This window comes from Scatophagus argus, chromosome 19, assembly GCF_020382885.2.
Source record: "Scatophagus argus isolate fScaArg1 chromosome 19, fScaArg1.pri, whole genome shotgun sequence".
NCBI lineage: Eukaryota > Metazoa > Chordata > Actinopteri > Scatophagidae > Scatophagus > Scatophagus argus.
Genome location: NC_058511.1, coordinates 13283815 through 13305036, shown reverse-complemented (window position 1 = coordinate 13305036; position 21222 = coordinate 13283815). Strand labels below are relative to the sequence as shown.

General features: G+C 40.8%; 1 protein-coding gene across 8 annotated transcripts in view; it reads right to left on the bottom strand.

Annotated features, from left to right (window-relative positions):
• Window positions 1–21222, bottom strand: part of LOC124050087 (MAM domain-containing glycosylphosphatidylinositol anchor protein 2-like) — a 220997-nt gene that overhangs the window by 53928 nt on the left and 145847 nt on the right. For 4 of the 8 annotated variants that reach the window (XM_046372209.1, XM_046372205.1, XM_046372202.1 and 1 more), the window contains 3 exons: window positions 14527–14618; window positions 14206–14443; window positions 2727–3047 (listed from right to left, as the gene is read on the bottom strand). In XM_046372209.1, coding sequence (XP_046228165.1) covers window positions 2727–3047; window positions 14206–14443; window positions 14527–14618 — 651 coding nt within the window. The remainder of the gene's footprint in view (window positions 1–2726; window positions 3048–14205; window positions 14444–14526; window positions 14619–21222) is intronic. The other 4 variants (XM_046372208.1, XM_046372206.1, XM_046372207.1 and 1 more) reach the window with 2 other exon arrangements.

Genomic DNA, 21222 nt, shown 5'->3' with positions numbered 1-21222 from the left:
CCACTCTGACATGGGGGCATTTAAAGGTTGTGGAAGTTCATGGGACTAATGCACTTGCTTTCAGCTTTTACTATGTTGTTTTAGATTTAAGTGGGTCACAACAAGAATGTAGTGAATATAAAACCTTTGGCTTTGAAATTTTCATATTTATTATACATACAGCAGAAAGTTAAGGGCACTTAAATTTATAGTCCGAGGGCCTTTTTCCTCCTCTCCTCCTGCAAAATCATCTGTTATACCAGACAATGGGGCAGTGTCTGATTACCGAACAGTTTTACATTTCTGTTCTTGTCATTCTTATTTGCGACATCTTTTCTGTCTTCTCATCTTCATCAAATGTGACGTTTTCAGACTGAGGAGGACTTTGTACGAGACATCTTGACTTGCCTCCTCTGTTACATTTCTTTTCCAATTTCAATATGTTTAAGAAGCATAATATGGGATAATTAAACACATATATTTAGGGATGAACAAGTAATAAAAATATTATATATTATTATATTCCAAATCATAGGAGCTGCATTTTTTTTAATAAAGGTAAAATGTGTCACAACATGCTATAATAAATGAGGCATTGTGGTGCTCACTCCAGCCTACAAACCGTACATAAGACATAAGGAACATCTTTTTTTAAGGAATATGAGAAGTTTTGTGCATTTAAATGAATTCCACACTTCAAAGACGCAAGTTGTTCTAGCAAAAATGGATCCAGTGCCTAAAGATAGCGTGGACATTAGGGGTTAAATGTCTTAGTGTATTTAGTGTACAATCATGAAAAAATAAACACGGAAAAATCTCCTCTATATATTCACACCTAACATCATAGAGTAATTACAAATTATTAGCTTTGTGTACTCTATCAAATATCCAAAGCGTTACGTGAAACTCTGTGCTCTTAATTTTCTACAAGAACAACAACATTCAGTCAAATGCCTTTTATTTTGGGCAGACCCTGTTTATATATGTCATCTTTTATTTTTTATCTTATTTTTCACTGATTTGCAGATGAAGCTATAGCACATCATGTTGATACAAATGTAGAAAAAAAAAATATTTTCATAACTGCAGCTGTTGACAAAAAGCACATAATGCTTATGTTCTTGTTTCCTAATCCATGTGTGCTGCCCTAAGAAAAATGGCACACAGAATACAGTGTGGGCCCTGCTGATCACTGTGACCTATTGGTGCTTGTGGCAGTAAACTGCTCTCCGCAGAGTGGAAGCAGAAAGGGCAGGAGCATCACATATTCTTCAACTCTTTTTAAATAGCTGAGGCAGGGGGGGTATGTAGATGTGTCTTTGCAGCAGATCCACCGACTGTTGCTAATTAATAACGAGTGTCTTAGAGGCCAAATCCTTTGTTTACTTTTTAGTTTCGGCACTGGTGCGTAGCAAAGCCACTAACCTTTGATGCAGGGCTGTCATCACTGCATAATGATAATCAATCCAGCCAAAAACTGAACACAGTTTTCTTCAAAGTAAATCAAAACTTCATTAATTCTTATAACACAGCGCAGTGGGTAACAGCTAAGTTGAAACGTGAATGTCATAGCAAAGAGTACAGTAAAACTCTTGAAAAAATGAAGGTAGAATTATGTGCTAAACCTTGTCAGCAGGAGCAGAACGGGGAGCCGCTCTTGTTCCTCTTCAGTGAAAATACTGGTAGTGGGTGTGTCGAGTTCATCTAGAATCAAAGTCCTGGTTGAAATGCAACCTTTTTTATTACTGTTCACATTTCAAAAGTTGCTGGATATTTTGGATATTTTATGTTTATGAAGTCCAATGAGGAAGACATGGAGGTCAGAATAGCGCATGTTAATTGCCATTTGTGCCAAGTGTGATATACTGCAGCACAGGTTCTTTCTAGATTAGGGTAAATTGAGATGGAAGAATGTATGGATTAACTAAGTAGGCCATGAGGAAAACAGTGGGGATATGGCTGAGAGACTCAGTTTCTCTATTTCCTATAATCACTTGCCAGAGAATGGTAGCACCCTACATGGATCTCTTTCATTTCTTTCCTTTCTGTCTTCTGGTCTTTATTTGGTAGAGAAAAATATCCCCAGCCCTTGTATGAGTGACAACATTTGAATCCCTGACGTTCCTTCGAAATGTTCTATTCAAATCCCCATAAATGAATACAAAATGAATACTAGTGGGAATAAATTAACCGCTCACTAATTAGCCGTTAAGCCATCTTTGAATGTCACAACTTAGGGAGTGGAAGGGGTTTCTGAATGAGCGGCACTGGTGGGGGGTCTGAGGCCCGAGGACGTGGCACACAGTGTTTGGGTCTTCTCTGACACTGACTGACACACACACAGACGCACACATAAACCCTAATACGTCTGAACATCAGTATCTAGAGCTTTGCGCCCCTGTTAATATTAGTTCTGCTAAAAGTCCGCCCCTTGGTGTAAGAGGTGGAGTCAGAGCTGTTTCTTCTCAGACCTGACTGAGGGTACCAAGGGATCAGACTAATTTTACAGCCTTCAGAAGGAAATTGGATGGGCGTGGAAGCAAAGAAATTGGAGAATGTTCAATTTTTGTCACAATGGACTAGAACACATAAAGATTAATTACACTGCATACATAGAAAGTTCATCACAGAAAGAATGACACACCGTACATATATACACACTCACCACTACAAGTCATATCAAAATACTGTGACATGCATTGAACAATACCTAAAGAGACAAAAACACCCACAGTCTGTCTACTCACATTGTACGATCAGCTCCACCACGGCCTCCCGGGGCTTTACATTGAACCCATTATACTGACTGGTCTGGCAGCGGTACGAGCCCGTCATCTCTCTGGACACATTAACAATACGCAGCACCCCATCGTAGCTCTCCATCTGCATGTTGCCGTCCGGCATGGGCGCCTCCTTATCGGCTCGCGACCACAGGATGATGGGCTTGGGCTTCCCTGAAACAAGGCACTCCAGCTCCACTGTGTCACCCTCGCGGGCCACCAGGGGGGACTTGCCCCGGGGGACTGTCAGGTTGGGGGGAACTAAGAAAGAGAAAAACAGAGGAGGGACTGATATGGGGCTCTAGAAAGTCAGCACGCGGGATAAGAGAAAATGGTCGACTGGGGAGAGACGTGGCGTGGAGGGTATGGGGGGAAGCGAATGAGCATCCACGTTGCAATGGGGATGAAGCTGAGTCTCAACCACGTACACAGCTTGTAATGGAAGGACCATGCGAACATCAGCAGCAGCAATGGCCAACAGTTAGGACTGGATGATCTGAGCACATACTTAACGAAGTAAAACCATCATGGAGGGCAGCAGTGAGGAAGTTAAATGCAATCAAGCAATGGCAATAGACAATGCAATGAAGAGCTGACAAGCAAATGCACTTTGTGACCATAACCGCTGAAGAAAATGAACAACAATAGCTCTTTTTGACAAAACGTTTACAGGAACTAAGCTGGACATGTAATATGAAATTACTATTAGTATATTTTTTATGTTTTTTATACCAAGCCATGCTGTGTCCCTGTCCAGTCCGTCCTGCATAGGGCTACATATTTATCTGAAATTCCTTGATTCACTCGCTATGTGCACTTGATCATTCCTCCATCGCCATCTCACTCACACACACACACACACACACACAAACACTATCCCTGTATCTTCCACTCTTGAAACTAGCCAGAATCTCTGATCCTCACCCTAGTGCTGATAGTAATGGCATCCTCTACTTGTTTACTGCACAAATAAATTCATCTATGGTACATGACTGCTTTGGTACAAACATATACCCACCAGCAAGGCAGATGGCCTTCTGAGCTTTATTCGCCACAGGGAAAATTTACCCGCTTTTGGCACTTGGCGGGTGTTCATTTTGGACCCTGCTTGCATGGGAAAATTCTTTAAGTCACCAAATACAAAGGCAATAGAATCCATCTAATAACCTTATTATAAACAAATTCTATCTACTTCCCATCTCAGCAAGCAATTATACTGCACTACCCTTCTAAGGTACCATCATCATCGTCAACGTTGCCATTACAAACATCAGCACCACAGCATTATCATCGTTGCATCGTCATCATAATTTTCACAGCCACATCACATTCTTATCACTTCCGCATTACAATAGGATTTTTTCAGGATGATTTTCACCGCCCTCCATTACACAATCCATAATTCTGCACCATCGCTATCACTTGCATCATTACATCACTCCCCACAGCATGCAGCTACTCAATCTCAGCACGGCATCATATAAATCAGAGCATTTACAACAGAACCCGCCCAAAGGTGATATAGCATTACTGCTGGCTGGGTAACAGAATATGAGCCAATAAATATTTTGCCTTTGTTTAACAGACATTTAAAAGCCTGGCTGAAAGTGAGCAATGAATTATAAAAGAACTGCAAAGTGGCAAATTGCTGGACACATTTGCAGGTTTCATTGTGTGTGTGTGTGTGTGTGTGTGTGTGTGTGTGTGTGCACGTGTGTATACGTTCCATGTTTGGAAAGCAGGAAAACTAGCAGGTTGAATCAAAGCACTCTGGTTCCTCATCAAGCATGCTGGCCAAGTAAATTTGTTTAATTAGTAAACCTGGCAAATTGCACCAGCTCCTAGAGTGCTGTGTGTTTGTGTGTGTGTGCTTGTGTGTTCATGTATTTTGTGTGAGTCCAGCCCCACCAGCAGACGCCAAGACTATTTTGTAGGACTGCTCCCAAAAATAGTTGCCAGAAAGTCAAGGAGTGAAAATCTTCTCAGCAATGATGAAACCATGTCATGCTTCCCTGATGATTTTTGAATCACCGTCATTCTGCCCAAACAATGCTGCAGCTGGAACGTCAAGACACACTGAAGTTTCACGGTGATGAAATCACTAGCAATCTCCAGAAAATGAAACTGAGTCCAGCGATATTTCTTCTGACCCCATTTCTGTCTGGGTGAGAGGTAACAGCCCCACTGCCATCTCAATTTTGCAGCTATCGGCTATTTCTTTTGTCCCGGAAGTGAGTTGAAAAGTACTTAGTTGCTCAAAGTGTTGAAACTATAGCACAAAAAATGGATGTGAATTATAGATTAATCAAATAGGCCGAAACAAGAGAAAGTTCAACATGCAGCTTTGAGTCTGCGGCTGTACTAAAACTAGTTCTCACTTAAAAATGAAACAATACTATCCATCAACTGTAAATTTAGCTCACTGATGATCCAAAATATGCATAAAGAATCTGAATGTCCAGTAAGAAGTTGGGGTGGGTCTAAAAATCGGAGCAGGTGGTTAAAGGGGCATAGTGTCACAGAATATGCTCTAACTGAACTGTATTTAAGGAAGCATCTTTCTTAGAGCATTCCCAAGAGCATAAAAGTGTAATAACTGAGGGCTTTTTTTGGCCACTCAGGGCCTGCAAAAACAAGCTGAAAATCTTATAGCGCCTTTTAATGCGACAGACCTGCTTACACATCCAGCAGACATACAACATTATTAGCATTCGTTTCGAGTTGAGTTTCTGGTTACCAAGTTCAATATTCATTCACCAACCCCTGATGGAAAAGTCGCTAACTTTTTCTGTCTGCTGTTCAGCGCTGAGTATGTAGCGTAGAGTGGGTTTATCAAAGTCTTTTCACTCAAACAACCACCTGCTATTTCTGTAAACAGTGCCGATGAAAGTTGTGGTGTGTAAAACTGACACGGTGAGGTGAAAGATGCTAAACTGCCCTGCAGAGCTAAAAAGAACTGCAGGCAGGTGATAATTACCCATGATTTAGTCTTTATGAGGGACGCTTCATAGATGTAGTCATTTCATTTACTGTGAATATACAAATGTTCATGATCATAGCAGTTTTGATCAATTTCCAAATACAAATACTGTACTGATTAATCATTTTATCATGACATGAAAATTCCTTTAGAGTCTCTTCAACCATTGTAACCCACATGTTAAGCTGCTAACCAGTTTGTTGAATATTTATCCGGACCTTTTCTATAAGTAATGCATAAACATCTTATTGTCATTCCCATGAGATAATGAAGGCTGGCCATTCACAGAAAAGTCTTGGCAATGCTATTTGGCACCAAAGGAGCAGCAAAAATGATCTCTGCAGAGACAATGACAGCGGACACTCATTTCACTCTCATACATTTGCTGATTGGTATTCACACAATATCTCGACTGAGGCAGCCAGGTGTCAAGAGCTGACATATTTCTCTCCACAACATATTTTCTCCACTTTCCAAAAGCTTTCTTGGGTCCAAACAGTGAAATAGTGAATTGACAGCAGGAGCATAGGAGAGGAGCAGCAAGCATCCATTAGCGAGTGGAGGAAAGGTATATTCACTGAGTTGCCATCATTACACCTGGCCTCTCAACAGCCCAGATTAGGCAGGCAATTACAGTTGTCTGCCTATTGGGTTTGGCAGCAGGAATACTGGCTATCTGCTGCCTTTGTCTCTCTCCGCACTATCATGGAAACGCAAACAGGCATACACATGCACAGACACTCGCCCATCACTCTCTCTTCCTTACTCTGTCTCTCATTCGTCCTCCTACTCTCTGTTTCCGAGCGAACACCCTGCCTCTGTGTGTGAGACTGACCACTGAGAAGCACAGCGTGGCAGAGAGCCTGCTACTGGTCTTCACTGTGCTCTCATTGTGCCAAAGCCATCCAAATGCCAGTGATGCCTGCAGGGCATGCCTGCTGTGTGCGTATGTTTGTAGTGTGCACTTACTTGGTTTTATGTCTCTGCATGTGCATGTGTGTATAGCTGAGTGTTTCTCTTCTCGCCCACGGGTGACACCATGCTGTGATCCTGCCTCTGTTCCTCAATGGGATGCTTCTCGTTGTTGTTGTCGACGGAAAACACTGTGTGTGTTTGTGTGTGCTTGTGCACTTTGTCGGCCTAAATTATGAACCGGATCTCCTTGTTTGGCCTCAGTAGCGCTGTACATCTCTAGTGCCTCAGCTGGAATGATTCTCCATGTGTAGAGGCTGATTGCTGGAGCCCTTTGGTGCAATGTGAACCGACTGAAAAACGTGGAAATATCTGACACTTAACATTTTCTTACTGAGGCAGGAGCCAAAGTGGTGCGCGCAGACGTTTTTGAGAATAAACAACATTCCTGCTGCCCTCTTTTTGCTTAACTGCTGACATCACTCCCCATCACCATGGCAACATCTCTCTCTCCCTCTCTCTCTACTACTGCAACTCCTGCAGAGTGTGTGTCTGTATGTGTGAGAGTGTGTGTTTAGACAGCTTGAGGCCGGTGAGTTGGTCACAATTTGACAGGACTCTCTGCTCCTCTGAGTCCTGGACCCCTGGGGACAGAGAGAGCAGTTCGTAGGTCCACTGTGGGCATGTTTATGTGCATGCGTGAAAGAGAGAACCGCATCAATACCCCAAGTTGCTGAATTGTAATAAATATCCACAAATGTGTTAAAATTGAACTCAGCAACACGCTATTGATCACACTGACATTCTACTGCGTGTGTTTTTGAGCTCTTTTCTCGTCCCCTGAGATTTTATAACTTATCTTCAATCAATCACACAAACCCTCTCATGTGGTTTTCAATACCAAAGCCTTCATGGGTTACAGCTGGATCGGTGGACACACTCCTCTCCGTAATGTTACCCTTATGGTTTCTATGAACATAAACCCAAAGCTGAATGCCCACTGCCCAGTTTAGAAACACACAAACACACCCACTACTTTTTATGCTGCTAAGTATTGAGCGACTCCCTGAAAGGACCAGAGTTTATGTACATTGCTGAAGGGGTCTCAGCAGTAGTTAATGGAGAGGGAAGAGCGTTTCTTATTCATGTTTCCCTCCCAGATTTTCCCAGGTGGACACCGAGGTGATTTCCCAGATGGCCACCTGCATAAAGCATGACTTCAGGTGGAACAGTTGAGACTATATGCAAGTATGCTGGGCATAATGTGCTGAGTTATCCAGTCTTTTTAACATATTTTATGGAGTTACCACAAAATGAAAACTGGTCACAGCATATACCTACAACTATCACTACTTCTTTCTGCCATCTCTTGGTCTCCCAGATTTCCAAATGCACATGTTTGTGTTTATAGAGCACAGTGTTGTTTTACTCTGACAGTTTCAGCACCCAGAGTCTTCCCAGAAACACTGCAAGTGTTGTACTGATATATGCTGCCAGGTGGTTATATGTCTGTCATTCTAAAAGCAGCATGACCGTGCCATCTACAGTCCATATCAGGCAGATATTCAAGAACAGCATCTCAACTTTGGGGCAGCTGTTAAGACATTTCATCCTAGATCACAGCTCACTGGGCCCACTTCTGCACCTTCCTTGGCCTTTTAATTCAACACCAGGATCTACTGCTTTAAGATGTCATTATGTTAGCCCATGTCATTATGTTTCTTATTTGTTGGGCTTTTGCCTTTTATTCATATAGAACAGCTGAAGATATGACAGGAAAGGGGGCAGAGAGAGGGGATGACGTGCAGCAAATGAGTCTAACCTGTGGCCACTGCAGAGGACAGACAGCCTCAGTACATGATTCACACCCTCTACCAACTGAGCTACAGGGAGGCATCCACGTTAGCCCAGTTCGCCCAAGTGAATTTTGCCTCTTAGTGATCAGAGATCTTTAATTTCAAGGTTTGACTCCACACATCTAGTCCACGGTGGTGGTTGGAGCCTATCCCAGCTGACTACGGGCGAGAGGTGGGGTTCACCCTGGACTGGTCACCAGTCAGTTGCAGGGCTGACACACAAAGACAGACAACCACACACGCACACACTTACACCTAGGGGCAAAACAGAGTAGCCAGTTAACCTAATGTGCACGTTTTTGGGCTACTAACCACTGTGTTTGGTGACTGGAGATGGTTAGCAAACACGTGTGGCTCATCAGCAATGTTAGCTTGCTATTTGATTAGATTGCTGTTTGCTGCTAGCTGTGATTTGCTTTTTTGGTGTCTTCCCTGCTCTATCATTCACCAGTGGGACTTCCTATTTTTCTATCTGACTCAGTCTGAACTGAGTGTTTTGTCAGAGTGATTGATATCGGATGATTTTGCTGTCTATGGCTCCTCTTGCCTGTCATCACATGATGAGCAGTCTTTTCACCTACTGTGCTCCTCACTGGACTGTTACAGCTCACTCTTCTTTTCTGCTTTCTCACAGCTGTTGCCTTTATTTGCTCCTACTTCCCAGCCCTCATACCTTCATAAAGATGTTAAATACTGTGCACATGGGGTTCTGAATTTCCCTCGGGATCAATAAAGTATCTGTCTATCTACCTATCTATCTGCACCATTAACCCATGATGCACTGGCTGGGCATAATTTCACATTGCATTGCAGAGCCTGCTTACAGTGATCATATACCAAAAATCAATCAATGCAAATCAATGCTTTTGCATGCTAATAGATGAAGAAGTGATTAGGATACAGAACTTGCTTTATCTCGAGCTCTTGCAAAAAATGACTTGCGAGAATCTCTGCCATAACTAGACACCACAGGCCTGTCAAATGGGGTTTAGTAAGAGCTATACTCTTCTCTTAAATGTCCAGTTTAGGATTTGAGGGGATTTAGGAGAAGAAATTAAAAAGAACATCATATTTACATAATTATATTTTGTGTTTTCCTAACCTGATAAATGTTATTGAAATTTAGGCCAATTCTCACGGTTTTCAATTGACTTAGGGGGGAGTTTATGTCAAACTTGTTAACTGAAAAACAAACAAACAAGAGCTACTCGGTTTCTTTATCTACATATTTTTGAATGGTGAGGATTCTGGTTTTAAAACCAGTCAACTTGAAACATGGAAACAAACAAAAAAAACATGATCAACAAAAAACAAATTCTGTGAAACCTCAACTTTTCCAAATATGAAGGATGAAAGCAGCAAAGAATTTGTTTCAACCCATAGTGACCAAGCAGCAGCACTTTTACACTCTGCAGGTGAGTCAGCATGCAGACCAGGTTTCACTTTAGTGAGGTCAGTGAATTTGCTGCTGAATAAAGCACATCAGTCCGGTCAACAGCCAGAAGCCATGCTGTTCCTGTTAGAGTCACATGTGGCACAGTCACTTGGATGATGGCAGCTCATGATGAATCAGAGTCAAACAAATGACGGGAAGGTTGGAAAGATGATAGACAGAGACGAGCAGGCCTGCTGCGAGCTTCAGATGACTCAAATTCATTTTGAAAAAAAAAGAGCTTGTACATTGTGTTTATTAAAGTTGCTCATTTTTTAATCAACTGAGCACTTAATTGATTTGCTTAATTCATTAACTGCAGTGATTCTTGAGATTGACAGAAACACTGGGTGGTGCCAGAGTTTCAGGTGTGAGCGGGATGCTAATTGAGGGACTCATCATGGAAGGATTTATCTCCCTCACAACAAGAGAGCGGTGACTTTCAATCCTAATACTTACTTTGTGATCATCAATCAGAGTGGGAATGAGCTACTGATGCATCCTGATACTAAAATGTATCAACAGAGACTATTCTCAGCTATTTAAAGGACAGCAAAGCTGTTTTCTTTAATGTTAGAATCCACTGTTTATAGTAACTATAATACAGCAAGCACAATAAGTGGGTATCGGCTTTGTGAATCAGTGTGGTAATCTGGCTTTAAAGGCCAAGGCCAAAGGTCCATTTGTAATAACTGTGTATGCTATTGAAATTTTATCTGTAAGACGGTCCCAGTGGTACTTCCATGGGTGGGTCAGCAAGAGTGACCACAGAGGCACTGGCCCCCGCTGAAATCTGATAGGCCCCTGAAGTGACCCTGTTCACCTCAGAGCACTTTACTGGCTGAATTTTGAAAGAATACATGATAAATGAAGAAATAACATTGCTGTCCGGTGTCTGAATTTTATGTTCATCTTTTCAAAGACAATTTGACCCAAAACTGTTGTTAGATATGTTTTGGGGTTGTTTACATGCATACAAAGCCATCAGAAGGCAGGAAATGAAGTCTCATACTCAAATTTTGCACATTATACCCCTAAAGCACTTATTGTGGGGATGTATTGGAGCTATTGATCATGTAGTGAACATTTTAAGTAGTAAGTAAATAGTAATAATAATGAATAGAATATAAAATAGTAAATATTAGTGCTGCTTTGCAAAAGGTAGAAATCACAAAGGCTTCTGAAATCAGTGTTCATCAAAGCCGAAAGAACGGAAGATAATGAATATTCTGTTTCATAAAGACACGCTGTGGGCTGGGGCTAAGCCCGGGTTTGGTATGTGGTACTGGAGCCAATACTGGAACAGCCAGCAAGCTCCAAAGTGTTCAGACTAGAGACACTTTAGGCTCAATCACTTTCCAACCACTTCCCCAGCACGAAACCCTGGCAGACCTGCAGCGTAATCTTCTCTAAATGCTTTTATTAAGACTTCTAATTGCAGCTCGGGCTCTTTCCCTTCAGGAGAACAGGCACAGGAACAAAAACAGGGTTTATTCACCCCAAAACAGGCTGCAGGCGTATGGCAAGGCAGAGGCACAAGGCACTTTAGTACACAGCAGCTATACTGTGATGCTCATTGAAGACACTTTTCTGATTCATGGCATAAAGCTGACTGAAAGAAACGCCACACCTAACAGGCATTCTCCAGGAAAACAGCCCTGGCACATTCAGGTAAAGCAGCAGGAACTGTAACTGGCAGAGGCAAAATTCAATCTATTATTTCCTATGACAGGAACAGCTCTATGACAATGCAACACTTTCATAATATTTCATACCCACACATCTGCCTGGAACAATGAAAGCTTAAGAAGCAATCACATCTTAGCCTAAAGGAAATCTTTCATTTCATATGATCACAATAGAGTCAATCATTTCCTCAGCTGTATCCTCAGTCAGACAGCAGTCTTTTTTTTTTTTTTTTTTAACACATTAAAGGGTCTGCGTTAATGCATTGGCATCGCCCCGGCACTCCAAAAGAAGAGACTGCACTACTTAAAAGATAATGAGGAAACAATCTTGGCAGGTGCGATTGATCCCACTGTTTTATAGTGCAGGGATTATCAAAGGATTATCTAACAATAATTATGCACCCAAGGTCGACACACTGCTTTCATGTTCACGCTGTGAGTGGCAGCGAGGTGTGTGTGTGTGACGGTGAGAGGAAGGTGTGTGTGAGTCTGTCTGTCGATGTGAGTGCACGGGTGTGAGTGCGTAAAAAGGGGACATAAGGCTCTCCATGAACCCTATTACAAGTCCTGAAATATCACACAAGCCAAAAGTCCCTTTTCAGTACCAAACACACACACCAGCAAATTCAAAACAAAAAAATCAGACATCTCCTGCATCAACCAACATCGACCCATGGGAAATCCCCCACATGGAAGATCTGGATACTCCCAGTTGTGGTCTCCGATGCCGTGGCGTGGACCAGGCCACACCCCTCAGTAAAGTCGCTGGGCGATGAAGCAGATTAGAGATAAAGACAAGAAGTGTTATCGTTTTGTCTCTAACCACTGCATTTCACCATTATTGCAGAACCTCCAGGGAGTGAGTACATATTGTTAACTGTACTAAATGTACTATGTAGCAGTCTTGTAAAGGTCAGGCTCTCTTTTGTTGCCCGTAAAGCTGTTCCACAGTTCTTTCTTATAAAATATGACAGTGAGATAGCTGTCTGATGGTGAAAATATTGTTATAAAAGACAGCAACATAGATGTCTGACAGCAGATTTTGACTTTTAAAGATTAAATGCTGTTTCATTTTATGGTTTTGTTTTGTTTTTTTATCCGAGCACCTACGTGTCATCTTCTTTTGAAACGAGTGATGTACAGTACAGCAGCAGAGTATCCAAAGGACACAGTGAACGGCTGCTGGAACACTGCTCTGTTTCTATAGGACTACTCAACATGCCATGACTGATGCTACAATGATGCAACTCAGTAGACAAGGTGAACTGGTATGCTGTGTTACTAGCATGCTGTACACACGTATACAAACGTTAGTCGGAACAGTGGTGGAAGCAGCCAATTAGATGGGAGGACGATGGAAGTTTAGTCTCTGATTAGCTGGACTGATGGAGTCAGCTTTGGTTCACAGGAATCCAATTGAACAGTTATTGCAATACAGTGGTCTTGGTGCTATAACGTAATTGTCTTCAGTAAATAGAAGACAGTGTTTCTTGGACATTTTTCAGCCTGGGAAAGGTTACTTGAGTTTATTCCGGTAGTGAACAAAACTCTAAAGAAAATATACAACTTTTATCATCCTATGGAGATGGTCAGGGAAGAGGGCTTAAAGGGTCAGTTCATTCAAATCAAATAAACACACAAGAAAAAATCTAGTAAATAGTTATTCAGAATCAGAATTCCTTTATTAATCCCTGGAGGGAAATTCTTTTATATTCTATTATAGTTATTTATAATAATAGTTTTTTTTTTGCTTATGTTTTGATTTATGAGGTTTTGGAGAAGTGCAATGTTTTTAATTAAAGCACAACAGACAAAAGTCATTGTATCGAGGTGCAGAATTCTTATCAGCAGATATGTGAAAGCCTAAAACAGATGAACCAGAAATTGTATGAATTGCTTTTAAGTGTGAAAATGTGCTTCTAAGATCTTGACGAACTGACCATTTAAAAGAAAATGTTTGTTACAAATAGTCCTCTGGGGCAACTGAACAACAAGCAGACGAAACAAACTGAATTCTCCTATATTAACCTCTTACCTAGAGAAGAATACCGCGCTCAACATTAAAGTTATTTTTACACCTGTAAGCTGTAAATCATTAGACAGTGGAAAGTAATCTGAGCTACTGTACTTAACACAATCGTAAAAAAAGAGTTTTACAATGCAACGGAACTCACACTTGCACAGGGCTGGGTCAGATTACGTTGACATCATCCCTTATTTCTCTTTAAATGCCTCAAAACACTTTAAATGCATTTTGGATATTCAATCAAATAACATTTACAAAAAACAGCACTGGCACAAACTCCAGCTGCACTGTTTTAACATGGCCATACTTTAAACAACTAATTCAAATGTATTAAATGCATCCTTGAATGTAACTATAATCTAAGCCTCACAGTCCAAGAAACATTGCCCCGGTATTTCTTTTCTTTGCTTTGTCAACAGACATTTTCAAATTTCTATCATGATCTTTCAAAGCTTGTGCGTATGACTAAAGTAGCTAAAAGATGCCTGTGTGTTGATTGCGTCGGGGGAGGTGTGTAGATGTCTCACTGACACAAAGGGGTGTGAGGCTCACCAGTTGTGGAGGAGATGTTGACATCAATGCTGATCTCAGGGATGCCTCCTCCCTTCAGCGCGGCCACGCAGGTGTACGTCCCGAAGTCGGTGAACTTGAGGTCTATGATGTCCAAGTTGGTGGTCCCTGGGGAGATGTCGGGGTCTGTTTGGGTGATAACCATACGCTCTGAGCTCCGCAGGGCACGCCCATTCTTCAGCCAGCTGAAAGTCAGCTCCTCTGGTGGGGTTGCCTCCACCTGGGACATTCGACACGTTACTGCATTGATTAGTAACCACAATATATTATGTTATGTTATGCGTACGTGTGTGTTCACCGTACCTGACAAGATATCTTGACTTCACGTCCAATCTGGATGTTGTCATCATTGTGGTACGGGTCAGGAGTGATCCAGAATCGCCCCTTTTTCAAAGCTGTGAAAACATGATCCACTTGATGAGAACTAGCATTATGTTTCTACAGTTCACTTACTCCTTTTGCAGATCTGCCACACGAAGCTGGAACAAACATACTGCAGGTTACGCCGTTGCTTGTCATATTGATGAAATTTCTGAGATGTAATCCAAAAGATAAGCTTTATATCGATTTTTTCTTTGTGCTGTAATAGTGCTGAATACCACTGATGCTGCAGAAGCTTAGAGTCAACTGAGTAATGCTTTTCATCCAAATTTCAAACCAAAAACCTGAGTGAAAACTTCATCAGTAACAAAGATACAATTTTAGTCAATTGCAAAGGCTCATCCTGTCACCGTTGCATTTTATTTACTTTTTCAGATTCATAAGGGTGTTGTGAATCCACCAGGAAGGTCTATATTTGTTATTGGAACAACTCTTTACTCAAACCGCTGAGTGAGCCTGTTCATTTCATAATGGAAAGGATTTCACATGCAGGCAGTCTTGAGGTCCTGCTCTATTTTTAGAACTGAAAAAAGAGCAATGGTTTTGTGGTGTATTATACATACTGGAGAAGGACATGAATGATTAATGCAAATAGTCATTACCTTTGTGAATGAGAAAAGAGAACTGAATACCTTGAAAAAATACTTATAGAAAACCTCCTAAGGAAACGTTCACCAACCTTTCCCATGGGCAGCTTGTTAAACATTAAAGCTTATCTGTGACCCGGTGATTTTAATGTTAAAGCAAGAGAAATGAAGGCAAAATTTGTTCAAAGACTTTACAAAGACCACGTAACAAACACAACTTTGTGTCTATGCCAAAGACTATAAGACCCTGTGACATCAATGTATAGAGCGCACATGACAGCTAACTGGTTCTCTAAGGAGGTATGTGGAAATTATAGATCTGGTAGATGTTCACAATGCTATAATACTTACAATGAAGAGTTCTGCCACCATCACCCAGATAAAAAAAATATATATAAAATTCATTCACTGTATTTCTATACATGCCAATTGTATGCTGAGTTGTCCATGTGGCTTTATGTATGTAGGCCGATTGGAGTGTATTCTGAAGTTGACAATAGCTTAACATAAAGCAGCTGTAAGAAAAGAAAACATGGATTATGCTATTGCAAGGTACTGCAAGGAGAGAAGCTGAGGTTCTGCTGCCTCCCTTAAATTCCTATCTGCGTCAACATCATAAATCAGTTATTGAAAAGGAAAGTATGTTTGATACATACATGTTTGATACATGGGTAGAATGAAACATTAGACGTTCTGCAACGTTTGCATTGCATGTATTAACTACATATAGATTTTGTACTTATACATGTTTTGTATATCATTGTTGACTTTTTTTAAGTATACTTGGATACTGCGAACTTGCTATATTGTCTGTTAATAATAATAATAATAATAATGATAACTTAGTTTCAATCATATCCCTGTGTGCACTGGAATATAGAATATATTCCAGTGCACACAGGGATATATTCTATATTCCACAATATAGAATATAGACTTTTTGTGCTTTTCTCAGTTTCCAAACTTTGGGCTGTAAGATTAATTAATTAAAGATTAAAGTGACATATTTTGTCATTGGAGGGAACTCACTCCAACGAAATTTGTTCTCTGCATTTAACCCACCCAAGTGACGTCCACACACACACAGCAAACCCGGGGCAGTGGGCGACTGCGTGCAGCGCCCGGGGAGCAGTGGGGGTTAGGTACCTTGCTCAAGGGTACCTCAGCCATGGACACCGGGACGGGGAATCGAACCAGCGATCCACCGCTTACGGGTCCGACACCCTAACCGCTGATCCACGACTGCCTGTAAATTGCCTTTAGGCATCTCCACCAAATGTACTGTAAATGTTACCATGTTACTCCTGCTCAGCCTCTGCACACTTCAAATGCAGAGGAAGATAGAACTACGTCACAGTCGCCTGATAGAACTGATCTGAGTGTAGCATTGTGAGTAAAATATTCTTCTCGCGTGTCACTTTAATACTGGGGTTGTGAAATCATAAAAGTGGTATGAAACCAGTAGACATGGATATGACAACTGCAATTGTTCTTCCAAAACAACAACTGAAAGTTAAGCTTTTGATGCCACAGAAGGGTCAAACAGAGATCTTAACAGATAAAGCAAAATCATGTTTGTTTTGAAGACTAAAGCTTTGAACCAACATTAAAATTGATAGCTATGAAGGGAAGAATCCTACAGCATTCAAGCAGGTTCTCTCTCTCTCTCTATCTATCTCTCTCTCTCTCTCTCTCTCTCACACACACACACACACACACACAGGGAAAATGGAGAGGTACCTAACAAAATATCCACCATTTCTAATCCAATTTGGTTTGCAAACTCCATTTTCAAAGCGTAGCTTCTCTGAACGGAGAAAGAGAAGATGATTTCATTATAATGCATGCTGTATTGGTTCCAAACCCTGCGCCTACTGTTCAATTCATCTCCTCAGCAAAAAAAAAAAACTGACGGGACCATGGAAATCTTTTCATCTACCAATTCCCATGTGACATTATCATATTCAGTTTGGTAAGGGGGAAAACGAAAACAAAACCTGTGTGTCAGATTTAAACACAGGAAATTGATTGTGCAAAACACTGTGATGCCTGCCTCGCTGCGCGTTGAGGGGAGAAACAAGTGACACACGCCTCCTTGACATGATCTTCCTCCTCGCATTTGAAATCAGTGTCGGCAGGCAGGGAATCCTATTCTGACGCGTGTCAGATACAAATATTACAATCATGTCAACGTTCTCACAAATTCTTTCAAACATCGCTGAGCATTTGTATCACACCGTTCTCATTCTATCCCATATGTTCTTATTCTGCTAGGCACTGCAGAATAACAATCATGTTGTATATAATTCACTAGTAGGAGCATTGCAGGAAATGCGGCAATTAGCACAATATTGTGCACAGCATATATCATTACATGCAACCCACGTTTATTTGCCTTTTGGTCTCAGCTCTGGATCACATACATCTACTACACGCACGCCAAGAATCAATTTCCTTAAAGCCAACACACAGAGTATAAGGTTAATGAGACAATACGAAGTCCACGGTGGAAGCCATTAAGTTTGAATAAATGCAAGGGACTTGGATGTTCTTCAATCATTCGTGTCAGACAACACGAAAACACCTTGAAACAGAGTTTTAGTTGTATCTTGACAGTTTGAAAAGGCTTTTGTGCCTCAGCGACATCCTCAGCAGAGTTGGTAGCAGCTTCTTAAGAAATTTCTTTCTCTCTCTCTCTCTCTCTCTCTCTCTCTCTCTCTCATACACATACACACACACGTATTTCTACAAATGTGTGAGTCATTGTGCTGTCACAGGTGACAGCGGATAAACATTTGGATTAACTCCCTCCTCCTCTTTTTACATTTCTCTTGCTCAAGTATATATATATTTATATATCTCTCAACTTAACAAACACTCATAAAGGAAGGCACTTAACAACCCCAGTTCTATTTTACTGCATTGGACAAATTTATCAGTGTTCATGTCGAATGATCGCTCACAAGTCACCGTGCTTGTAATTTATCGATATAATTAATTTTAATTATCTTTCTGCAGAAACTGTTTTGAAAACCCAACAAGCCTACTTTGAGAAGAAACTGGCCATCAGATTTAGACAACCTCCAGGTATTTATCTATTGTCTCAAGTAAGATGAAATGAGAAACAAGACTAAACTCCTCAGCTTCTAAAGTCAGCAGATAATGTTTGCAATTCTATTTAGTTTTGCTGCTGTTGGTTTTATTTATCTCAGAAGAATTTCTCCACATAGCACTATATGTTTAACACTCCCCTTTCATTTACTCAATTATTGTCAAACAAGTTGCATATGTAAAACCTCCTCTCGTCAGCTATTGACTCACCACCATGACTGGTTAATCTCAGCTGCCTTGTGAACTACACGGTTCATGCCAGATTTAAATATAGCATACATTTTGCCCATTAGGGAAGCTGCTACTCCAGGTAGGTATGACTGTCATAATTTGCTCCAGAGGCAAATATTTACCAGCAATTTATGTAACAACACGTAAATGTTATCAGCAGAAAACATAAAGATGGGCTGGTGAACAACACTGGACCTTTTCTACCAAATTCCAAGTTTCATGTTTCATCAAAAGGTGAACAGGACAACCTTTGGCATCAAGCATGTGTTTTTCACAGGCAGAATCAAGAGTAGCAGAGTGAGTTGTCTCTAAAAACACAGTACATGGTACAAACTCTGCTGTGAACTTTTTATTTCTCCCATTTATGGATAACTGCATTACTTAACTGTTAAGGTGCTCAGACTGAAAGAACACACACGGTCATATCATAAAAGCTCATTATGTAATAGATGTCCAGCTCACAGGGTTGCAAGTGCTACGCGGTATAAACGAGGGGTTGCACAATACAGATTTATTCTCCACCGATACCAATAATTTATAATTACATATACTATAAGATAATCAGTAGTTTAACATTTTATGTTCTGGACTGATTACTGGCATAAGGAAAGCAGAGATTACAGTCTACACTGACCTTGCTGCTCATGCTTTATTTTTTAATATCTAGGATAATGCTAGCACACCAAGGAGACGTGCTATATTATCATACTGATGACAACATGTCACCACCAAGCATCACAGCTTACATCAATTTTATTTTCATTAAAAAAACATCAGTGTCTGAATATCTGTACCCAGCTCTACGCTTGTCTCTCTTTGGGTTTAAAGTTGTGATGTAGAAAATTAACTGCACACATCACTTTGCACGCAGATTTAGATTTAGATTCCACAACCACAGATCTTAACCACCAGTTGGACTGGGAGCCGAAATGTCTGATTAGATCTTGATGGTTACTTTTCTATTTCCTACTTTTCCCTGCTTTCTTCCTGCGGTTACTCAGCCTTCCCTCATTTCAGCACGGAGCTGCAGTACACGTCAAAATAGCCAATGCTGCAAATGTGCACTCATGCATATTTCAGAATTTGTTTCCTCCCTGCCTCCTCCACATTCAAACCTCCTTTCCTGCAGTTTTATCTGACCATAAATATTGAATAGCAAGTAGGCATTCCTGTATATCGACTACATTTGTGTACAAGAGAGATAAGTGGGCATTACTTCCCCTGGTTGTAGTAAATTTTGCTGGACAGCTGCAGTGACTAAAATGGTGCCTGTTCCCTTACGCATGGGAGAGAATCTAAAACTAGAGGTATTCTAAAAGGGACTGTGGTGAGTGTGTGAGGTGAGAAGTGCAGAGTTGGGAGGCTTTATCCGGTGATATTGTCACTCTTCCTTCCACATTTCTGATAACCAATTCATGGCAAAAGTCACATGAATCTTTAAAGAGGGCTCCAGTTGGAGATAGAAGTTTCCCATTTAATCTGAAAATAAACTGCATCTGGCTGATCAAAATGCCCTGAGAAATCATTAGAAGTTTGCCAGAGTATACCGACAGCAAAGGCATCATAAGAGACATACATTTGAGAGCCTTTCCCAGCTACCCTGTTTCAGTCATGAAGCCCATCAGGGAAGAAGAGGTCACAGACAAAAACTGTAAAGGTACCAAAATACTATCTGATAAGATCCCTGCCACACCTCTTCAGATGTTGGGTCAGCCTACTTTCTGTTGAACAACAGCCAGAAGCTTGATATGACCTCCTTGGGTTCAGTAACGAGGAGATCAAGCGGGAGGTCTTAAGACAAAGGTCCAAAATTTATGTATTTGCTTATTTTCAAACCTCAGTAGCTTTTTCAAATTCAATAGGAGTCAATCACCTTCTGCTTTGCATTCGAGTAGCCCAAAAATGTCGTAATTTATATCATAATGAGTGTATGTGTTTTTCTCTGTTGATTAGTAAACTGAAGAAACACTAATTATGGAATATTTAAGAATTATAACACTGCACAGTTCACTGAGGGTTCACTTGTTGCTGCACACTTGTTCTGTTGAAGCTAAGGAAGTGACAATGGTTATATTTACCCATCTGCATCACTGTCAAAATATCATCCAAAATATCACATGATATTTGCATGATACGATTTCACAGAGTAAAGTAGCTGGTACATGTTTTTATTTCAATTCAATTTATTTATATAGCGCACCTTATACAATCAAAATTGTCTCTAGATGATCAAAGATCAATAAGATCAACTCTTAGGTTTGACATGTTGTTGTGTCTTGATCATTATTTGTGATGAGAAAACAGATTTCCACACACTCAAAGAAATAAAAAGTGTGGGTCCCAGTTATAGTTTAGTAATGAAATCCTAGTGCACTACACAGCCTTTCTCCTGACTGGCTTCTAAAAAGCAGCAGTGATAACAGTGGATGGCAGTAGAAGAAGTGGAGTTAAGGTCTCATTCAAAAATATTTTATTCAACTTTGGTAACATTCAAGAGCTGAGAGCATTAGAGCAGTGAATGGAAATAAGTGGCTCAGCCCACTATTCTCATTCCACTTCATTTTGTGTAGTAGAAATTTTGAGACATGGCATAACCCTGCATTGCTCTGTGTACAATCACACACCTAAAGAAAAAGGTGCAGCAATTCAACAGACAAAATGAGGTTTGACTCATGAAGATTTCACACCT